The sequence below is a fragment of the Malania oleifera genome, chromosome 5, assembly GCF_029873635.1.
Source record: "Malania oleifera isolate guangnan ecotype guangnan chromosome 5, ASM2987363v1, whole genome shotgun sequence".
Classification (NCBI taxonomy): Eukaryota; Viridiplantae; Streptophyta; class Magnoliopsida; order Santalales; family Ximeniaceae; genus Malania; species Malania oleifera.
Window position 1 is genome coordinate 17544997 of NC_080421.1, and position 22149 is coordinate 17567145.

General features: G+C 37.5%; 1 protein-coding gene across 2 annotated transcripts; it reads left to right on the forward strand.

Annotated features, from left to right (window-relative positions):
* The first annotated feature begins 3907 nt into the window (after window positions 1-3907).
* On the forward strand, window positions 3908-19451 carry LOC131154878 (probable E3 ubiquitin ligase SUD1). Of its 2 annotated transcripts, none has more exons than XM_058107683.1 (9): window positions 3908-4467; window positions 5152-5844; window positions 7238-7993; window positions 8101-8312; window positions 8425-8784; window positions 17485-17645; window positions 17730-17893; window positions 17982-18128; window positions 18762-19451. In XM_058107683.1, the coding sequence occupies exons 1-9, from the start codon at window positions 4141-4143 to the stop codon at window positions 19239-19241; spliced, it is 3300 nt and encodes a 1099-aa protein (XP_057963666.1). In that variant the 5' UTR covers window positions 3908-4140; the 3' UTR covers window positions 19242-19451. The 2 variants fall into 2 exon arrangements, with proteins under 2 accessions (XP_057963666.1, XP_057963667.1); XM_058107684.1 differs by having other exon boundaries at window positions 3913-4467; window positions 17488-17645.
* Window positions 19452-22149: the final 2698 nt, after the last annotated feature.

Below are 22149 nucleotides of genomic sequence, written 5' to 3' on the forward strand. Positions count from 1 at the left end.
CGAAATTGAGCTTATAAGGTTCAAGATTTTATAGCATTTTTGGGAAATAGAAAGAGAAAGGGGTATATTTTTATGTTAATTTTGAGATGTATATTTTATGTTTTATGTTTTATGTTTTATGTATTGAAGTCTTCAGATAGACGAATAGTTGTGAATACTGGTATTTGTGGATTATGTTTTGGAGACATATATATATATATATATATATATATATATATATATGTATGTGATTACAGGTGGTAAATAGTTAATTTGGATTATAGATAGGAATAGTAAACTCTGGTAATATATAATTGAGGATCATAATTATGTTTTCCGCTGCGTATTTGTTATGGTTTATCAGGTTTTTATCAGGTTTAACGCACCAGACTGGGTTTAAGGGTTCGGGGCGTTACAAAATGGTTGTGAGCTAGATTGTATTTGTAACCGGGGGCCGGGTTTTTGGAATAACGGGAAATATATGTGAATTGATGTTTTAAATGGTGTTTTCTATTATCTAAATTGCATGATATACTTTAGAAACCCTCTAAACTAGTGTATGGTGAACACGATACCGTTGTTAGGGATTTGTTATGTGATCGTGTACACCCACACCTGTGCTGGGAGGTGTAAGGTGGCTTTGTCCGATTTGCCTATGTGAGGTGAATGTACCCCCCTTGGATAAGGGCAATCGAACCAACAGTTGGAGCTACAGATACCCGCGGAGTATGTTAGCGGAGAGTACAGATGACTATTGTTTGGGTCCTGTGCCATGGGGAAGTAAATGGTGTGTTTGTCACAGAGAGTGTCTTATATGCATATCTGTTAATTTATGTGAATACGGTTAATTAATAAGATAACTTCGAGGGCTTACTAAAAAATGTGAGTGTCCTGGTAGTAGTAATGGTACTAAAGCAGAGGGAAGCTACTTGTATAGGAGAGTAATCTTCCCTATTCTCGGCTAATTGTGTATGCGAGTATAAAATAAGAATAATTTCATAAATGTGTTTTTCTACTTAGTGAACTGACTATTTTCTGTACACTAAATGCATGCTGATCACATACTGACATTAACTTAGTCTTTCCCTTACTGAACTGTGCCTCACCCCTACTTTACAAACTATCTTTTCAGGAAATTTCGGAAAACGTTCTTAGTAGGCTAGAGGGGCTGAGACGATAGTATAGTTTTTTTTGTATGTGGTGAGTGTAGTTTGAATTGGTTTTTGTATAAATATAGTGCGTTAGTTTGTATTAAGGATTGTGGAACTTTTTGTATATAAAGGTAGTATAGAACTCTAGTAATGGATTTTTGGAGATTGTATTTTTTTTTTATTTTCACTGCATTTTATATGATGAATTTGGTATCAAGTACATAGATGTCACTAAAGTAGCACCCTGGGCCCCACGTGGCGGGTTAGGGCGTTACATGACATATGTTTAGAAATACCGTAGGTTGTGGTATACTGCTTGTGGATTTGAACATAACCTAGGAAAAGTTTTTAAAATTTCAATTCACCCCCCTCTAGGGAATACACCAATTCCAACAAACAAGAATTTCGTGAGCTTGCAGCAAAAACACAACAGCCTCTTTAGAAAGAATATTTCAGCAATATAACCAAAATGTTTGAAAGAATGTGTGTTGTGTCGTTCTCTCTTATTGCCCTAATGTGCGAGAATATTAAGTTTAAATAGTGCACTAGGGTTTCAAAATGTTTCCCTCAAATTTTCTCTCAATTTGGAAACCAATCATGCAAGTTTTTAAAATAAGATCAACGTTGTTAATCGTTTAAACATACGCATCAATCGACTGGACTCGAAGGGTCAGTCGCCTAAACTCTTTTAAAATTAGCGCATTCTGAAAGTTAGATTGGGGTCAATCGACTAGTCCTGATAGGTCAGTCGCCTATGCCTATTCTGTTTGTATATTTTCGAAGTCAGTAGCACTTCAGTCGCTTGATGAAATATCATCAGTCGCCTGATCTTTCAGCAACACTTTGTTTTTCAATGTTTTGGTTCCAAACTTAAATTCATACTTTAGAAAACTTAATTTGGACTTTAGGAAAACATTTTTCATGTGTAAAATAGGTTTCTAAGTCGATGATATATCCTAGGAACTTCAATCATCAATATTGAATTCGAATTACTTATATGAGACTTTCACACGATAACTCTATTTAAGTTCCTAAGTCTTCATGTTGTGAAGCTTCCAAGATTTTTTTGAGCCTTATTCACTGCTTTAATGAACTTCATGTCCCACATGACTTGAAGCTTTATATCCTTAATGATTCATAACTTTAAGTGTAAATATCATTCAAGCTCTTCAAGTATGCTCACTTGATTTCACAAAAAAGCACTTAAGTCCTAAAACTTAAACAAATATTGTTAAGTTACCTTGATTTGTTATCATAAAAAAGAGATTATGTCTTGTTAGGCCAACAGTGACCTCTTTATAAATCATCTTTCCCACACGTTCTAGGCAGATTGCGCTGTCCTAATCTGGCTTTGACGTCGAGGCTAATTTTGAGAGTGCATCAGCTTCCGCGTTCTCCATTTGGGGGATGTGCTTAATGTTGAACTCTGAGAATGCCTTGACATATTCCAATACTTTTGCAAGATATTTTTTCATCTTCGGGTCTCCAACTTCCAAATTGCCTTTCACTTGTTCTACCACCAACCGAGAGTCACTTAAAACTTGGAGTTTTTTCTTACATCAAGGGACATTGAAAGTCGCAGCCCTACCAATAAAGCTTTGCACTTTGCATCATTGTTTGTTGTTGCAAACTCCAATCTCAGTGCATATTGCACCTTAGACCCATGTGGTGCCATAAGAATCAAACCTACTCCACCTTTTGTTACATTTGAGGATCCGTCCACATGGAACATCTAGACTTCCACATTTTTTAGGTTTTCACAAGTTTGCTTAACGATGAAGTCGGCTAAAACTTATGCCTTGATCGCGGGTCTTGGTTTATAATGGATGTCAAATTCTTTTAATTCTACTGACCACTTTATCATTATTCCTAACAACTCTGGATGCTAGAGGATTTGTCTTAAAAGCATATTGGTCAATGCGGTAACTTGGTGCACTTGGAAGTAAGGCCTCAACTTCTTAGCTACATCATCCATCATTAACCTCCCAAATCATTAGGACCTCCCAAGGAATGATGAAATTTGCTCCTTTTTTACAAGTACCAAAATAATGGAGAGGTGAATCATCATTTGGCATTAACAATAACAACAACTGTCACTATTACCATTGTAATAATGAAAATTATTCTACCAACTATTGTAACAATAAAAATGATAAAATATTTTAAATGATATTTTTATTATAATAATTATTAGAGTCGTAATAATAATAAACAACAAAGCATAAGTTTTCTTACAAAGTAATAAATGATAAAAAAATAAAAAAAAATAAAAATTTACTTTAGGGAGAGGTAAACTTTGATATTCATATTTTCAAGACATCTTATAATTTTTAAAAATATAAAATATTTTTATAATCTATCTCGAAGTATGAATTTCGATCTCTTATTTGTATATGCAAATTTGGACGAAATTCGATAAATTTTTATAAACACATTTATCTAAGTCAATTCAAACTTAAATCTAATTCTAAATTTTTTAACATAACTAGCATAAATTTGAATTTGAAATAAAACCATAACTATCTATTGCATTTAATTTTTTTCAAATTCACATTTGTTTAAAATAAAGGTTTGATGATGGAATCAAGCTGTCTGATATATTTTTAAATTTTTATTTTTTAGGTCTAAAATAAAGTAATAAACTAGATTTTTAAGACTTTTCCAGGTTGAACGGATGATGTAAAGCCACGTCAATCCTTGCAGCATGGCGGTGGTTGCCGACGCCGTCTCGTAATAATTTCAAACCTTCAGGGACACAAACAAAATTTTACATCCCAGCACAGGGGCAGTTGCGGAAAGAAATTCCAAGCGCTCCATCCACCTGTGGTACCGTCGTCCTCCCCCGAGATGCTTCCAATACAAATCCCTTCTCATTTCCGTGTACCGGGCCCCTGTCGCTGAGACGGGTCAAAACTCACTGAGCCAGCCACCGCGCGCCAGAGAAGGAGAGGACCGTACAGAGAGCAAATTCGCCGGAACCCCATCGTCTTTCCGTTCTTGCTCATCTCGCATGGAGATTGCACCGGCTGCGGCGTTGGCGCACGGCAACGAGATTGAAAACGGAAACGTTCCTGTCGATGGCCTTCAAGGCCCTGCTCCTTCTTCCTCGTCTTCTTCTTCGTCCTCATCTCCTAGTAGGTCCCCCGGGAACGGAGCGAATGCGCCGAGCAAGTTTGACGATGAGGAAGAGGAAGAGGACGTTTGCCGGATCTGCCGAAACCCCGGTGACGCCGACAATCCTCTCCGGTATCCATGCGCATGTAGCGGCAGCATCAAGTTCGTTCACCAGGAATGTCTTCTTCAGTGGCTTAATCACAGCAACGCTCGCCAATGCGAGGTTCTCTCCATAATTTCTTGGGGTTCGGCTTGAATTGTTTTTTTTTTGGAATTTCAATTCTTTTGGTAGATATGTCGAGCAATCACTCTTAAGTTAATTAGGGTTTCGTTATCTGAATCAAAGATTGCACCTACTAATTGATCTTTGAATTAAATTCGTTCTTCTATAAAAATATTAGGCAGATTAATGCAAGGTTTGATCTTAGGCAGAGCGAATGAAAAAGAATGGAAAATGCGCAAAGAATGATGCCATTTTTAAGGAACGAAAATGCCTATAGTGAGATGCCTTTTAGGCATTTTCTTTTCATAGTGGTTCCTCCCATGCAGATGTAGACTCAAACTCAGCTAATATTTAATCCTAGCTCCGTCCACAAGTTTGCCCTGTTTTAGCACTTTCAATTTGAATCAAATAACTGCGTCACTGCTTGCTTTCACTTGTCATCTTTAGTGAACTATGCTTATTGGAATGATATTGACCATGCAAACATCTTTTGAGACTAGTAATGATATTTCTTGGCATTTCAATGTGATGTTCGATGGTATCCAGTATTCTAGTTTTAATGGCATGCTGTTGACAGGTCTTAATTTTATAAATGGCTATTATACTTCCACTTTTTAATGAATGTGATGTTTCTAGTTTGTCTGGTAAACAGAATTCAGTTGATGCTCTTGGTCTTTATTGCAGGTTTGCAAACACGCATTTTCCTTCTCACCTGTTTATGCCGAGAATGCTCCAGCAAGGCTTCCTTTTCAAGAGTTTGTGGTTGGGATGGCAATGAAAGCATGTCATGTTCTCCAATTCTTCTTGCGACTCAGTTTTGTTCTTTCTGTTTGGCTCCTCATTATACCATTTATTACATTTTGGATATGGAGATTAGCTTTTGTGAGGAGTTTCAGTGAAGCGCAGAGATTATTTCTGAGTCATATATCTACCACCGTAATTCTGATTGATTGTCTGCATGGTTTCCTACTTTCTGCTAGCATCGTATTCATTTTTCTTGGGGCAACATCTTTGAGAGATTACTTCAGGCATTTACGAGAGATTGGAGGACAGGACGCTGAGAGAGAAGATGAAGGTGATCGAAATGGTCCTCGTGCTCCAAGAAGGCCTCTTGGACAAGGAAATAGGAATTTTGCTGGTGATGGAAATGCTGAAGATGCTGGTGGAGCACAGGGTATTGCTGGAGCCGGTCAAATTATTAGAAGGAATGCAGAAAATGTTGCGGCCCGGTGGGAGATGCAGGCAGCTCGCCTTGAGGCTCATGTTGAGCAGATGTTTGATGGTCTGGATGATGCTGATGGTGCAGAGGATGTACCCTTTGATGAGCTTGTTGGCATGCAGGGCCCTGTCTTTCATTTGGTTGAAAATGCATTTACTGTAAGTTATATATTTAATTTTTTATGGTTATTATTATTCACTAGCTCCAGGCATGCACATCATGCGACTTTTGGTAATAATGGACATTTTTTTTTAAAAGTTATGGGCTTATGGCAGTTATATACATTGCTTTTAAAAAATTGTGAATTGGTTTTTAAGGAAGATCAATTGACTAATTTATCCATCATTTGAAAATTTTATTTTAATTATAAACTTATAGAAGAAAAAAGGGCATTTTAGGAATAACAGTGAAGAAAAAAGATAATTGAATCTGCCTCCTTTCCCCTTAATTAATAGTAGGAATAAGTTTTGTCTTCAATTTTCCTTTGAGAATTTCTGATATGATTGTTCCTCATACTTTGTTGTAGAAAAAATCTTCCTTACATTTTTTCCCCCAGCCTTTGAGCAATAAATACTTAAAGAAGAATGGTTGTAAAATTCTACACTCTGTATTCGTAATTTGATTGAGATGAATAGCAATTTATCTTAAACAGCATGATGCTTTAGTTGGTTGCTTACTCATGTTCCTCTTGACTATAAAAAGCATGAGTTTTTAAAGTTTATCTTGAATTTAACAGTGGGTGTAGATTTTAGGAGTTCGATGGTATCTCAAACCTGTGCTATTGGAGCCTTGTAGAAACTGGGGTAGTAGATAAATCATAGATGGGTTCTTTGCCAGGGACGGCCAGTTCATTAATGAACCGATGAAATGAAATCCTGCTATTTTACCAACTTCTCCTGCAACAGATTTTAAGGTCCAATGCCGTTTCATTTTTATTTGAGAGTCAAGAAACAGAGTTAATCACTGGATTACCTTCCCATTGTGCACATTTGCAGGGACAGATTCATTTATTTAGGTTTTGGATAGTATACATAACTCTTGTGCAACTTGTTATTCAATGTTTAAACCCCTTACCAGGATAGATATTCACATAGTGTATCTGGGAACAAATATTATGCTGAACATAGCAATGACAGGAGAAATTAATGGTAAAATAAAGGAAGTATGTTTAGGGGCTAGGGCAGAATTCCTTGCTGATTAGCTTAAAGCAGATCATTAGTTGCAGATATATGTCTGCTAGTGGCATCAGTTGCCATAGAAGAAAAAAAAAAAGAAAACAATTTGATTTGATCGAGTCCCTTTTTTAGCGTTGTTCTATTCAATTCTAGGATTTATATTATTCCACTGTATGGTATTATAATTTTGTTTCCTACTTTTGTATCTCTTGGACTAAAATTTCCTCAACTTCTGAGACATTTATCTGACATTCATTTTCAAGATTGCCTAAGAGGTCTTTTGGATTCAAAAGGGTTCAATTTGGCTGTTTTTTTTTCCTTCCATTTTATGGGGAGTTGGTTCTTTGATATGCTGAACGGTTCTATTTTCCTGCAGGTCCTGGCAAGCAATATGATATTCCTTGGTGTTGTAATTTTTGTGCCCTTCTCACTTGGTCGGATTATTCTCCATTATATATCATGGCTTTTCTCCTCCGCTGCTAGGCCAGTGTTGACTACAGTCATCCCGCTCACTGATTCAGCTCTCTCCTTGGCAAATATGACACTAACCACTGTTACTAATTCGTCATCTGAAAGCCAAGAGAATGGCCTGCTTGGCCAGGTTGCAGAAATACTGAAAATTAATGTGACTGGATTAAATGAAGTCACTGATAACATAACTGCACCACTTGTAGCAGATATCTTCAAAGGAACACCTATGGGAACATCAAGGCTTTCTGATGTCACAACTCTTGCTGTTGGCTACACATTTATATTTTCTTTAATATTTTTCTACCTGGGGATTGTTGCTTTAATTCGGTATACAAGGGGTGAATCTCTGAGCATTGGGAGATTGAATGGCATTGCTTCAATTGCAGAGACTATTCCATCCCTCCTCAGGCAGTTCTTGGCAGCTATGAGGCATTTAATGACCATGATCAAAGTTGCTTTCCTTCTGGTTATTGAGCTTGGTGTATTCCCATTGATGTGTGGATGGTGGCTGGATATTTGTACCATAAGGATGTTTGGGAAGTCAATTGGTCAAAGAGTTGAGTTCTTTTCAGTCTCGCCATTGGCAAGTTCGTTGGTTCATTGGGTTGTAGGGATTGTATACATGCTGCAGATAAGCATCTTTGTCAGCCTTCTTAGAGGGGTATAGACTTTTTTTTTGGGTCATGTTACCGAATAGGGTAATATATTCCTAAGCAGTTGAGTCATTCTTCATCATATTTTTAATTAATCTTCTCATGCTTTAAACAGGTTTTGCGTAATGGAGTTCTATACTTCCTTCGAGACCCAGCTGATCCAAACTACAATCCATTCCGTGATCTAATTGACGATCCTGTGCACAAGCATGCTCGTAGAGTTCTGTTGTCAGTTGCTGTTTATGGCAGTTTAATTGTGATGCTTGTGTTTTTACCAGTTAAACTTGCTATGCGGATGGCACCCTCCATTTTCCCCCTGGATATTTCGTAAGATGGCAGCCCATGTTTTAGGGGCACTTAGTGCTTGCTACTACAGCTTCCATTTTTATATATCACTTATCTTTGATAATTTACAGATGTATATTTTTTTTTCTTGTAGCGTATCTGATCCATTCACTGAAATTCCTGCTGACATGCTTCTCTTTCAAATTTGCATTCCATTTGCTATTGAGCATTTTAAGTTGCGGACAACAATCAAGTCTGTTCTTCACTACTGGTTTACAGCAGTTGGTTGGGCACTTGGTTTAACAGATTTCCTACTGCCCCAACCCGAGGACAATGGTAGTCAGGAAAATGGAAATTGGGAGCCAGGAAGGCAGGATAGAGTGCATGTTTTACAGCATGGTGGGCAAAATCAACCAGTGGTTGGATTTCCTGATGATTTAAACAGAGCCATTCCTGCTCGAGCGAACTCTAATATTGCAGAAGAGTATGATGGTGATGAACAATCTGATTCCGAGTAAGTTGCAGACTTTATCCATTTAAATGTTTTAGTGGTTGGTCTGACTTGCACCATTTTATGCTCTTCTTGAATTTCTGTTAGCTTTTAAGTTTTTTTTTTACTCTCTTTGTCGCACTACATTTATATTTTCACTCTATACTACCGGATTTTGTATGTATAATTTTTAGATGCTTCAGAATTGTGATTTTACAAATATAGGGAGGCAAGGTCTTTTGTTTAAATACTTGAATTGTGTGAGTCATGATATTGTTAGTTGTCACTTTCCAAAAACATGAAAATAGAAATGGTATTTGTGACAAAATCTGGCAGTAGGAGATAGTGAACCTGTGATGGGACTTGAAGGCCAAAGAAATTGGCGTTGGGCGAAAAGTCATAAGTCATTGATTTATTGATCTAGTACTTTTTGAGAGGCAAGTGATGTGGGACACCTGGGAGATGGTAGAGAAGAGAGAGAGAGAGAAGAAAGGGGAAGGGAAGAAGATAGAAGGAGTAAGAAGAAGAAGGGTGCCGCATGTAGGGAGAGGGAAGAAAGACTGAAAGGTCGGAAAATTCAGATTGGTTTCATTGCCTACTGAAAGGTCCTAGCACATTGATTCAATCTTTAAACACTATACAGATAACTAAAACACATTATGGAAAAAGAAATTACAGGCCAACAGATGAAACTTTTTTGGATAAAAAAAGAGATACCATTGAAGAATAAAGAAATTATAAAATGGAGCATAACAAATCCTCCTTAGAAGATATGAAAACAAAGAAAAAAAATGTAAAATCAAACCAGCACCACCAGTCAATCATGCTGTAAAGACAAAGAACATATCCCTTTGCAACAACCAGCTGCAAAAGAAGTTTACAACGAAACCATATACTGAATCCTATCCCACAGCATAGATCAGACATCTTCTTAGCTGTAAATATACAAACATTTATTTCCAATGAGGTACCCCATAAAACAGCAAAGAATTCACATCTCCACTAAGCTCTGACCAGATCTTGTAAAAGAAATAGCCAACAACTTCTCCACTGATTCCAGACAAACCCAACTCAACTCCCTCCTAAGAACTCAGACAACTTATTCAAAACCCTCCAAAAAAAAAGGAGGAACAATGCATGAAAAGATTGAGATGCAGATTCTGAAATGTTAAAGCAAAAAAGACATCGTGAGATAAAATCCTTAAAATCCCTCATACTCTGCAAAAGATTGTTACTCTTGTCTTAACTCTATGAAGAACAATTAACCAAATAAAAGCCTTAATCTTAGACAGGATTCTAGCCTTCCAAATGGCACAATAAAACAGAGAAGTCGTGTTGTTACAAGTTAAATGCTCAAAGAAAGATTGACAAGAGTAGTCCCCTGAAGAATCATGGAACTATGACCAAAAGTCCCTCCTGATAGAGGGATGATGAAGAGGGATCCAGCAATTCCTTATCTTAGCCCTGCAAAAATGGAAATTCCAGGAGAGTTCATCCCCATTAGAGATTAACAAAGATGAGATAAATCCATCATGCATTGAGGAAAGCTTAAATAAATGAAGAACAGAAATGCCATGCACAAAATCCCCCGTCCAAATCTCTTCCCAGCAATGAATGCATACACCAGTACCCACAACGGATTTGATGTAAGAAATAACGAGGGAATAAACCTGCAAAATGCACCTTTAAGGGCTCTGAGAGGAGCATCACAAACCCAAATTTGCATCCCACCCATTTACCGACGTGCCAAATTTACTTTTAGTAACTTTGTGCCAATGGGAATTCTCTCTCTTAAGGAAACCGCCAAAACCACTTATGCATTGAAGCAACGTTTTCACTGCCAACTTCCCAAGACCCAAACCCACTTCCTTCTCAGCCCTACAAACTATCTCCTAGCCAAGCAAATGAATATTTCTCCTCAACCCCAGATCAAAGAAAATCTCTCATGACACACTCAATATTCCTTGATGGCCTATTGAACTTCTAAAAATAGATGAGAAATAAAGAGGAAAGGCAAGCCTGAATCACCATATGACAACCTGGAGAGAATAAATCACCCTTCCCCTGTCCAAATGTTTGGATGCCATCTTTGCAGGGGGAATCCCAAAATCTAGCAGATGTAGGATTTCCACCCAAAGGAACCCTAAATAAGTCAGAAACCAATCTAGAGTATCCATATTTACCAGAAACACAGTACATTTTGGGTTGTGGTATGGGTACGGGAATGGGGTATGCTTACTAAAGAGGTATGCGGTTCTTCGTGTGTAGGCTTAGTTGGTCCGCCATTTATAGTCATGGTCGGTTTAGCCACTTATTAGGATTGATTAGTCGGCGTGCTATGTTGGATCTCGGTAAGATTTCAATTGTTCACTTAGGTTCGAATGGCTGTCATTCTTACTCAATTAAATTATATAAAAATTATAAATAAACAACAGTTAATTAGTGAATTGATTTATTCCTTTTAATGTAAATTAACATGTTAATTTTTTAATAACATTATACTACTAACTGCACAAAGTCCTTGGACTCTTTAAATCAACAAATCGATATAAATAAAAATTTATAATTATGAGTTGTACCCAAATATACACGTGAAAGACTATTGGCATTTCAGCACCTTTGGTGTTTTTTTTGGGGGGGGGGGGGGGGTGGTTGAAGTTACTTAGTCACTCAAACAGCCCCCTGTTTGAGTTCATTGACCATTGCAGCAGCAGGAACCTGAGGTCTCACCCAGCAGCAGGGAGCCCTCTTCTCTCACAATTGTAAGATTTGCAGTCCTTTTCTCTCACCATCACATGCTTTGCAGCAGCAGGAAGCTTTCTTCTCTAATTGCCACTGGCTTTGTAGCGGCAGTTTTGTGGCAGTGATTTCACATCAACCATCTCTCCAACTGTGTTCTACTTTTTAATGCTCGAGCACAGCTCAAACTTGAACTTCGAAAAATGCTGGCAATTTTTCTTACTATTTGTTTTGAAACTTCTAAATAATTTTCATATGATTTTTATTTGGAAATGATTTACAAATCTTGGTTGCCACTTTTGGTGATTTGGACCCATGATGCCATCGACCTTTGAGTTGATATATGCAATCTGAATTGTGGTTTGGGTGTGGGCGAGTGGGTGGGTGTTAGCGACCCAAGTAACTATGAGAATACCACACCCTACTAAAAAAAGAGAATTACAAAAATCTATAATCACTTGTTTATGTATATTTTTTATCATCAAAGAGGCAATTTATTAATAAGGGACAAGGGCACCAAGGGGCCAAACAAGTACAACAGAGAAAAAGAAAGTAACATAACCGTCAATGTAATGTGTCAAGAAAATAGAAAGAAGTCCCTCCCACTGTTCTTACTGTACCAATTAGAAATTATAGCTAACCAATGATCTTTGACAGCTTTTAGATTGGAAGAAGTTCCCCCAAAAGCTCTTCTATTCCTTTCCCTCCATACAATCCAGACAACAGCAAGAGGGATGAGTGAAACGGACTTCCTTCTGACCTTGTTTGCTTGGATCCCTGCCCAAGCCCATAACTCACCCTACAATGAAACTGCAATGACCCACTTCTGCTTGACCATGGAGGTGGCAAAGCTCTAAAGGTTTCCGGTCCAAGAACAACGCAGAAGTATATGGTCAACTGATTCAGCTTGTTCAAGACAAAGAAAGCAACTATTTACAAGCAGTAAACCCTTCTGTTGAAGGTTGTCAAGGGTAAGGATCTTGCCAAGAGTTTCCTCCCATGTGAAAAAGATGCCCTTAGGGGGCTGGAGTTTTCCACATGGGAACCCAAGGGAAGTTAGAGATGTGATGTGTCAGGGAGCTGAGGTGATTGAACTAAGAAGTGATAGTAAAAATACCATCCTTGTTCAAGGACCACACGGGCTTATAGAATATGTCTTGGTGCTGAAAATTTATTGAGGTAACTGAAGAAATCTGATAGAAAATCCATCTCCCAGTCGAATGCATTCGTAATTAAAGGAACGTTCCAGGTCAACCCCTAATAAGAGAACTCCATGTGCTGGATTATAAGGGCATCTTGTTACAGGCAAGCCTGAATATAGAGGGAATTTGATGCTGAGCTGGGATTCTCAACAATAGATATCAAGCCAAAAGTACACATCCTCCCCATTTCCCACCTAAAAGAAAATAAGAGGGAAGAAGTTACTCCATCTTTTCTTGATGTATCCTCAGAAACCTGTGCCATGGGGAACATTCACCTCCTTTCAGATCCAGCCATTGTGATAGAGGCCAAATTTATAGGCAGTGACTTATCTCCAATAATGCTCCTTCTTGATCAAGAATCTTGAAAGGCACTTACCCAAAAGAGCCTTATTAAAGGTGAGAAGGGATCTTAAGCCTAAGCCTCCCTAACGCATGGCTTTTTGACAACCCCCCATCTAACCAGATGGTATTTTAAGTACTCGCCCGTGTTCCTCGATAGAAATCTTCTTTGAATGCTTTCCAATATTTTTGCTACAAAACTAGGGATGGGAAAGAGGGATAATGAATTAAACTGGGAAATATTGGAGAGAGTGCTCTTAATGAGCGTTAGTCTGCCCCCTTTTGACAAAGCATCCTTTGAATCTGCCATAATCCCATCCCAAACCCTGTTGGCTTTGAATTTGATCCTAGTGGGAGACTAAAGTAAGTTATGGGAAAAGCTCCAAGCTGGCAGCCTAGAAGACTGGCCAAAAAAGGCCCATGACCACTAGCCCTGATTGGTTTCACTTTTGTCCGAGTCCACTTTTAGGCTCGAGACTGCTTCAAACCCTAGGAGGATGCATCTAAGGATGAAAATTTACTTGGGATTATCTTTGCTGAAAATGATGAGTGTCATCCGCAAAAAGAAGATGCAAGGACAACCATAGTATCATTATTGCTGCTGATGCTAAGCCCTTTAAGGAGGCCCCCTTCAAATAGCTATTAACAACGTAAGGCTCAAAACTCCCATCACCAAGAACATAAAGGGGGAGAGGGGGTCTCCTTGCCTCAAACCTTGGGATGACCTAAAGAAATCTGTTGGGCAGCTGTTGACACACACTGAGGAAGAGGGAGTTGAGATACAGTGGCTGATCCAGTTACCAGATTTCCCCAAAAGCCATTCTCCTGAGGAGATACAGCAAAATATCCCAGTTCAAATGGTCAAAATGCCTTCTCCATATCCAGCTTGCACATCACTCCTCTTTTTCCCTCAAGGTAGTCATCCACTACCTCTGTTTGCAATCAAGGAGGCATCCAAGATTTGCCTACCTGCAACAAAGGCATGTTGGTGTTTCCCAGTGACTTGAAATTGCTAGTTTGAGTCTAGCTGCAGGAACTTTGGATAGGAGTTCGTAAAGGCTGCCTACGAGGATGATGGGGCAGAAGCCCCTAATGTTGGAAGTTACTGCTTTTTTAAGGATCAAGGAAACAATGGTTGAACTGATGCTAGTCATAAATCTACCAGACCTGTGGAAGTCCTTTAAAACACCAATGATGTCCTGCTTGGGGATGTCCTAGTACTTCTGAAAAAAAAGTCATGTTGAAACCATCAGCCGGCGACCCCGCTGTGGAGGTGCTTAGATATCTAATACTGATGCCATCAACCTTTGGTCTCAAAGACTTGCTCACAGGTTCTTGTAAAAATTGCAAATTCCCCTTTGATGTCCCTTTTCCTCAAGAATTTCTCCTTCCATTTCAATTCTTGCAAGCATGTTGGATCTACATTGCGCATTGGCAACTAAGTGAAAAATGCCGGTGTTCTTGTTCCGGTCCTTCAACCTTAGGGACCTGGATTTTTGCCTCTGTGCAATTTCCTCCAAAGTGATGACTTCAGAGAGATCTTTTTTGAGAGCAAGCCTTCTGAATCTATTCTTCATGCTAAGGCCTTCTCAAGGCTCTTGATCAACTAACTCTTTACTGTCACTAAGAATTGCTTTCTTCCTTACATTGATGTTGCCAGGACTATTCTTGTTCCACCGCTTCAATTTCTCTTTCAGCATTTTAAGTTCCGAAGCAACCACAAAGTTTGCCTTCCCCTCCACTTATACTCAAAAACATCATTTTTTGACTAAATCATCAAACCCTTTCTAAGAACAGAAGGACCTTGTCAAGCAAGATGGGAAAATGATCCAAAATGGGTCAAGGGAGAAGAGTCTGGGTACTTTTTGGGTAGTGTTCCTCCGAGAGGAAATAAGGAATCTATCAATCCTTGAAAATGAGGGAGCCTTCCTCAAATTTGACCATGTGATGGAACCATCTATGAGAGGGAGGTTGATGAGAGCATAATTGTTCACAAAATCATGAAAATCCTGCATGTTAAGGCACTGCGGCTTCTTTCATGAGGATAGAGGATGAGATTGAAATCCTCCCAATGATCCTAGGGCATCCCATTTCTCCCTTACCTCCACAAGTTCATTTCACAAAGGTGTCTGGAAGGGCCTTCACCTGGTCTGTAAACCCCAGTGAATGTCCACAAAAGATTGTCCTCCAGACTCCTGAACAGGCAGGACGCCGAGAAGGTGTTGATGGAGTGATCCAGCATTTCCACAGCTAGATCATTCTGCATAATGAGGATCAGTGCCTGCCGCGCCCAATGCAATCCATTTGCAACTTCTACACTTCATAAACTGTTGACCCACCAGTTATTTAAAGACTCAGCCTTGGTTTCCTGAAGGCAAATTATATCGCCTTTCCACTCCTTGAGAAATGACTCTATATTTAACCTTTTAGTTTTATTGTTCAGACCCCTCACGTTACAAGAGATTAGTTTCCTTGACATAGATATAATCAAGGTCTTAAATCTCGATTTCGACTCAAATTTCGAAGCTCCAAAAGAACGGAAATTTCGATTTCGATGTCAATTTCGATTTCGATTTGAAAAAATAACGGAAACTAGTAGTAAAACGTGGAATTCTTTGTGAAACTTTAGAAATGGTTAAAAATATAATAATTTAAGTTTTAAGACTAATATATTACAAATTAAATACATCTATGTTTTGTATAAGGTGGAAAAGTTGTAAAATAGTATGTGTATCAAACATGTTTGTAAGATAATGTACATTAATGCAAATGAAATTCATAATTCATTTAAATATTATTTATTATACAAATATTGATAATTTATAAAATATTACTGTAAGTTTATTTTTTCATATAATTTCAAAAGCACTTGTGGTAACCTTTTGTTTCAATAAAATAAATTAAAAGAGAAATTTCACTTCACTCTTGAATCTCTCGTTTGAATTTCAACAAAATTTCATTGTGTAGTTAAAATTTCGCTAATATTTCGAGGTTTTGATAAATTTCGGATGATTCGTTGAGATTTCGACGGAAATTATGCAAGATGGAAATCGACTGCCATTTCGATTTTGAGGGTGACGGAAATCGGAAATTTCTACAATTTCGTGGAAATTTAAGACCATGGATATAATCATTAATCCCGCTGCTTCCACCCTCTCCGATATCTGTATACCCTCCAGATTTATCATAGTTAACTGAACATTTCAGTCTCTTTAGCTCTTTGCTTGTGCCTTTCTTGTGCTTTACTGCCTTGAGGTTTTTCCTCTGCGCTTCTTTCTTCTCATCTTCTTTTCCTCTCAATTTCCTTAAAAAGGGCAATGCTTTTTCTTCAAAGCCTTCGAAAGGCTATCCAGTAGACTTGCTAGCCAGGTCCATTTTGCGAAGGACCCAGTCCTATACTTGCATTTTAAAGTTCTCATGTTGAAGTCCAGCCTGTTAAGTTCATTCTGTCATCAAGTCTGAAGAAGCAAGAACGAACGCTAAATTATCATTCAAGCTCAATGACTTCAAAGAGTCCTCAGTTGGATAATCACTTGTATTAATACAAGCTACTCCACTTGAAACAGTTGTAAAATAGTAAGCACATTTAGAAAGACCTCTTATGATCTGTGGTCCAACCCTCTCCTCCCCCCCCAAAAAAAAAAAAAACAAAACAAAAGAACAAGAAAATTTAAACCTGCTACTTGTAAGCAAAACCCCTCCTAGCCAAGACTTCATCTAGACATTTCATAAGCTTTTTCTAAATCCAGCTTCCTCCTTCCACAATCTGCCTCATTTATCGTTATCCATAGATGTGGATGAAATGCATCTCACAACACCAACATGGGTGTCATCAACCATAAAGTCATTAGCTATTGCATTTTTAGCGTGCTACTTTTTTTATTTATATTGAGTTTTTATTACTTGGAATTAATTTATAAATTGTTACCGTGTTTTCTCCTTTTTTATTCTTTCTTCTTTCTTTCTTTTTCATATTGAGCCTTGTGCACTGGCCACTGGGTGTTATGTTTTGCACTTTGTGGGTTTTGTGCTTTCACTCGTCTATCAGCCCCTTAATCCTGTGACTTTAATGGAAATAGTGGAAATACCTCATCACTTGGCCTACATGGTACGTTCAACATATTTTGTTATAGTTTCTTTCAGTGGTAGAAAATTTCACTAACTTGCTAACTATAAGGTTTAGTTCTACAAAAGTTAGTATTTATGAATTGATAGCAACTTCATGAGAATCGCTTTGCCCAGGTTTTATAATTGTTAATATCATGAATATGCTGTATAGTGTTTTGTATTTGCTGATGCTTCGGAAAGATTATCTTAATCCTCATTATTTCTGCTATGTTGATCTTTAACCCGTAACCATTGATTATGCATTGCGTTTGAATAGCTTCTGTTAGTTCCAAACTCCTCTGGTTATGATCTAATATTTTCAGATTCTTTCTTTTAGCAGGTACAGCTTTGTACTTCGCATCGTGCTGTTATTAGTGGTGGCCTGGATGACTCTACTTATTTTTAATTCTGCCTTGATAGTTGTACCCATATCACTTGGACGGACACTCTTCAATGCCATTCCGCTGCTCCCAATAACTCATGGCATCAAGTGCAATGGTAACATAATTGGTTAAATTGTTATTTATTTATTTAGGGATTTGCATGCTATATTAATGTGTGATTGCTTATTATTCTTTCCAGATCTATATGCGTTTATCATTGGAAGCTATGTCATTTGGACTGCTTTAGCTGGAGCGAGATATTCCATTGAGCACATCCGAACGAGGAGGGCTGCAGTTTTGTTGAATCAAATTTGGAAATGGTGCTCCATTGTTATCAAGAGTTCAGCACTTCTGTCAATATGGGTAATAACTAATGATCTTGGTCTTTTGTTTTTTTCCTGCTATCGGGTTTTTATTTCATTTACCTATGATTACTGTTATTGTGTTGCAGATCTTTGTCATTCCAGTGTTGATTGGTTTGCTTTTTGAGCTTTTGGTGATTGTGCCAATGCGAGTACCTATAGATGAAAGTCCAGTTTTCCTTCTGTACCAGGACTGGGCTTTGGGACTTATCTTCCTTAAGATCTGGACTAGATTGGTGAGTATTACTGAAACAGAGAAAACTCCACTGGATCCTTGGTTTTCTGGAATATGGAATCCTTTTAAAAATGTGTAAATAAAGATAAGTGATTATGGAGGAAGACATCTATTTTATTCTCATCTCCTTTAAACTTGACTTTTGAGTGTGTTAGACTAACTCAAGTCATTGGCTCAAGTCACAGAAATAGCCAATCCTGTTCCAAGTCTTTTTCATACAATTGTGGGCACTTAAACGGAGGTACCAGTAGGATTTACAATACACCAATCCTGTTGCGAAGCACTTATCCTTTTTTGTGGAAGCGAGCCTACTTGACACAACATAATTGGTGTATTGCCTGTGGCATGTCATTCCATCCAAGTTCTTTATGTGGCAACATATTTTTCTTCCTACACCCTTCATCTCCTTAATTGCCTGGGAGCGTTGAGCTGTACTAGTCGTAGATTGTTTGCACCAAAATTTAATCTATGTAGTGGGGGATTATTTTTTTATTTTATTTTATTTTTATTTTTTTGGGGAGGGGGAATAGGGGAAGGGAGGAACTAATTGAGGTGGTCTTTGCCCACATTAAGTCATAAAATGCTTTTGCATCGTATGCTACTGAATTTTCTGTGCCTATTTGTACTTGAGCAGGTCATGTTGGATCACATGATGCCATTGGTGGATGAGAGTTGGCGAACAAAGTTTGAGAGGGTGAGGGACGATGGCTTCTCCAGGCTGCAGGGGTTATGGGTGCTACAGGAGATTGTCCTCCCAATCATAATGAAGTTGTTGACAGCTCTGTGTGTTCCTTATGTTCTAGCCAGAGGGGTTTTTCCTATATTTGGTTATCCATTAGTTGTCAATTCAGCAGTGTACCGGTTTGCCTGGCTGGGTTGCCTCTGCTTTAGTTGCTTGTGCTTCTGTGCTAAGAGGTTCCATGTCTGGTTCATGAATCTTCACAACTCCATACGTGATGATCGTTATCTGATTGGCCGTCGGCTTCATAACTTTGGGGAAGATTCGGAAGAGAGACAAAGTAATATGGGGATTTCTTCAGAATCACGGAATTTGAGTCTCATGGATGCTGATGTAGGGATGAGGCTGAGGCGCGGTAATCGACAAGAAGCCTAAATTATGTGGCTGACCCAATTGGAGACTGATTATCCAGTGATTGTATTGGTTCCATGTTTATACTGTTGAGGCAGGGTATTTTTTTAGTGCATTCCCTAGTTTAGTGTTACCGTCTAGTTTGTGCATATTGTCGCTGGGATGTTGACCAGAATGGAACCCCTGTGGAATACTGATTGAAGATTAAAACGATCGTATAGTAAAGTGCATTTTTCATGTGTTACTGTCAAAATGGATGAAATCTTGTGATACAAGGGTGTGCATGAACAGGGCAAAATTCTTGCCAGGACTTTATTCTCGATGCCCTTTATTCAAGCATATGAGAGGTATGTACGAATAAGAGAAATACTACGAAGGGGAAGAAATACTATGAAGGGGAAAGAGCTAGAGCAGCATAGAAATTGGAAAGCAAAATCTGACTAAACTCTCATGTTTAATGAGCTGAGGAAAAATCCAAATAATCTTACCCTATTTTTAGAGAGGTTTTGAATTTAGAGTTGTATTGGAGTTGGGTAAGATGTAATATAAAATTATATTAAATTTTTTTTAAATTTGTATAAATTTAAATTTAAAATTTGAAATTTATGCCGTTAATATCAAAATTTTTAAAAAGTAGTGTTCTACACTTTGCAGGCCTCCACACACAGATTGTCACCCTTTACACGGTAAAATATCATGAGTTAAAAAGCCCTTTTATATGTTGCAGAATACAAGAAGTTAAAAAATCCTTTTACATTGTAGAACATCACAAGTTAAAATTTTTTTATAGTTATCCAAAGCGAGGGAATTTAGACGTATGGTAGCACACAGATTAGGTTTGAGGGAAAGGATTCAAATTACGAGAGTAAAATGGTAGTATTCTATCTAACAAAGAATTGTAGAAAATAGTGAAACATCCATCACATGTAAGAAGCCAATGGATGATATCTTTCTAATTGATTTAAGAAGTAGATCTTCTCTAGAAAATAAAAAAAAAAATGTCAATTTATTCAGCACCCCTCACTCTTCTTTGAATAGTAGGTGATCAATAGATTTAGTTTCTAAGTGCACATAGAATTCAAAATATTTTAGATTTAGCACACTGAGTTTGAAGGTAAGCGATGCAACGAAGGAAAAACATCTTTCAAGACAATAAATCTAACCAACGATCGATCCAAAAGAAGGAAGTATTGGAAACATTACCCCAAAGCAATCCTAGCAGCTCGACAAAATTCTCCCAAACATTCTACGATTCCCTGCCAAAAGCTGCAACTATAAGCCTCGCGAACTAATGAAGGAGACCAAGTGATAAAATCATACTCCCATACCTAGCACAAATGAGATTTCGCCAAAAGAGATGTCCATCCTAACTAAACCGTCATAGTTGGTAAGTGACAAAAATTTAATCTCAAGGCCACCCTATTGAATTAAACTACATTGCATCTTTTTTGCACAATTCAAAATAGTTGCCAAGGAATGAACAAAGCGAATTGAGCCAAGAGAAAATAATTTGCTCTTAGACAAATTAACAGTAATGAGTTCAAAGCACAACAATATGCCTCTCAACCAAATCACAATTGTGAGCGAATGATATCATTCTTATAGGAATTTAAAATATCAAAAAGAATAGATGAAAAAAAATATTTTGTAGGCATAATATATTCCAAAATAATTTCATATGATTAATATGTAAGATATCTAAAATTAATCAAATGGGAGCATTAACTATTCTTGACATGCATTTATGAACATTTTCAACAGTCCATTGACAAAACAACTAATTAATATGTTGACTTTACAATAATCCCAAGAGAGGGGGAGGGTGAATTGGATTTTTAAAGTTTTTCTCTCCTAGGTCAAATAGTTAGCAGCATTATTACACAAACCTAAGGTCAATCTAAAGCATATATAAAATAAACTAATAAATACAATTGAATTAAATTTGCACAAGTAAATTAACTGAGCATGCATAGTATAGTAAAGCGAGTAAAGTAAAGATAATACCAGATATGTTATTGAGGTTCAGCAAATGTGCCTACGTCCCTGCCTCGGCTCGCAAGCCCGAGGATTCCACTACGGCTCACTTAACGGGTGGAGTGACACCGATTACAACCAGGTCAAATTACCAGGACTGACCTCAACTTTTACATACAATCCTTCCTGATTAGATTATCACCCCTTTAGGTTACGCCTGAAATACAGCAAATAATCAATACAAATTTCGTGTACAATATAAGTGCTGATCAAATAAGCAGATTTGTACCAGTATAACCAATGCACTTCAAAATGATAAGATCTATAAGCTCAGTGAAGACACTATTACAGCTCTCAAGATAATGTCAGTGTGGTAATCAAAGTGTGAAAATGTGGTATGATAATCTCTTAGAAACAATATATATAAATATATCAACCACAAATAGGGTTTCAAAGATTTCAAAAGTATAATCAAATATCTCAAAAAGATTTTCAAAAACTCAAGAACAAGAGATATTTAAAACACAAGCTTGTCAAAAATATTATCTTCAAAGAAAACACAAGACAAGCTCAAGAGTCTTGCAATAAAAGTGCAAAAAGTCACAAGCTTATAAAAGTTTCCCCACAAAATAAATTTATGGATTAAATCAATGGGGAAAAAATTTTGGGCTTAACTCTCTTTAAAATCAACAATCAATCACAAATATGAGAGTATAAGCTTGCAATGGAAATGTAGGTAATCTCAAAATACTTTCACTCAATATGATTTTGCAATGGAATGAGTAAAATGTGAGGTATATATGCTTGTATAAGAATGTGTAGTTCAAAGAATTTTAGAGAGAAATTTTCTTAATCAAGGCACTAATTAATTCTTAATCTTTGCGAATGAGGGTATATATATAGCCTCTACCAAAAAATTGACCGTTGGGACATAAAGGGAAATATTAAAATTGTTCAA

Coding starts and splice junctions, on each gene's coding strand:
- LOC131154878 (XM_058107683.1), top strand. CDS start 4,141: ATGGAGATTGCACCGGCTGCGGCGTTGGCGCACGGCAACGAGATTGAA. Junction 4,468..5,151: donor GCAACGCTCGCCAATGCGAG/GTTCTCTCCATA, acceptor TCTTTATTGCAG/GTTTGCAAACACGCATTTTC. Junction 17,646..17,729: donor TCATGGCATCAAGTGCAATG/GTAACATAATTG, acceptor TATTCTTTCCAG/ATCTATATGCGTTTATCATT.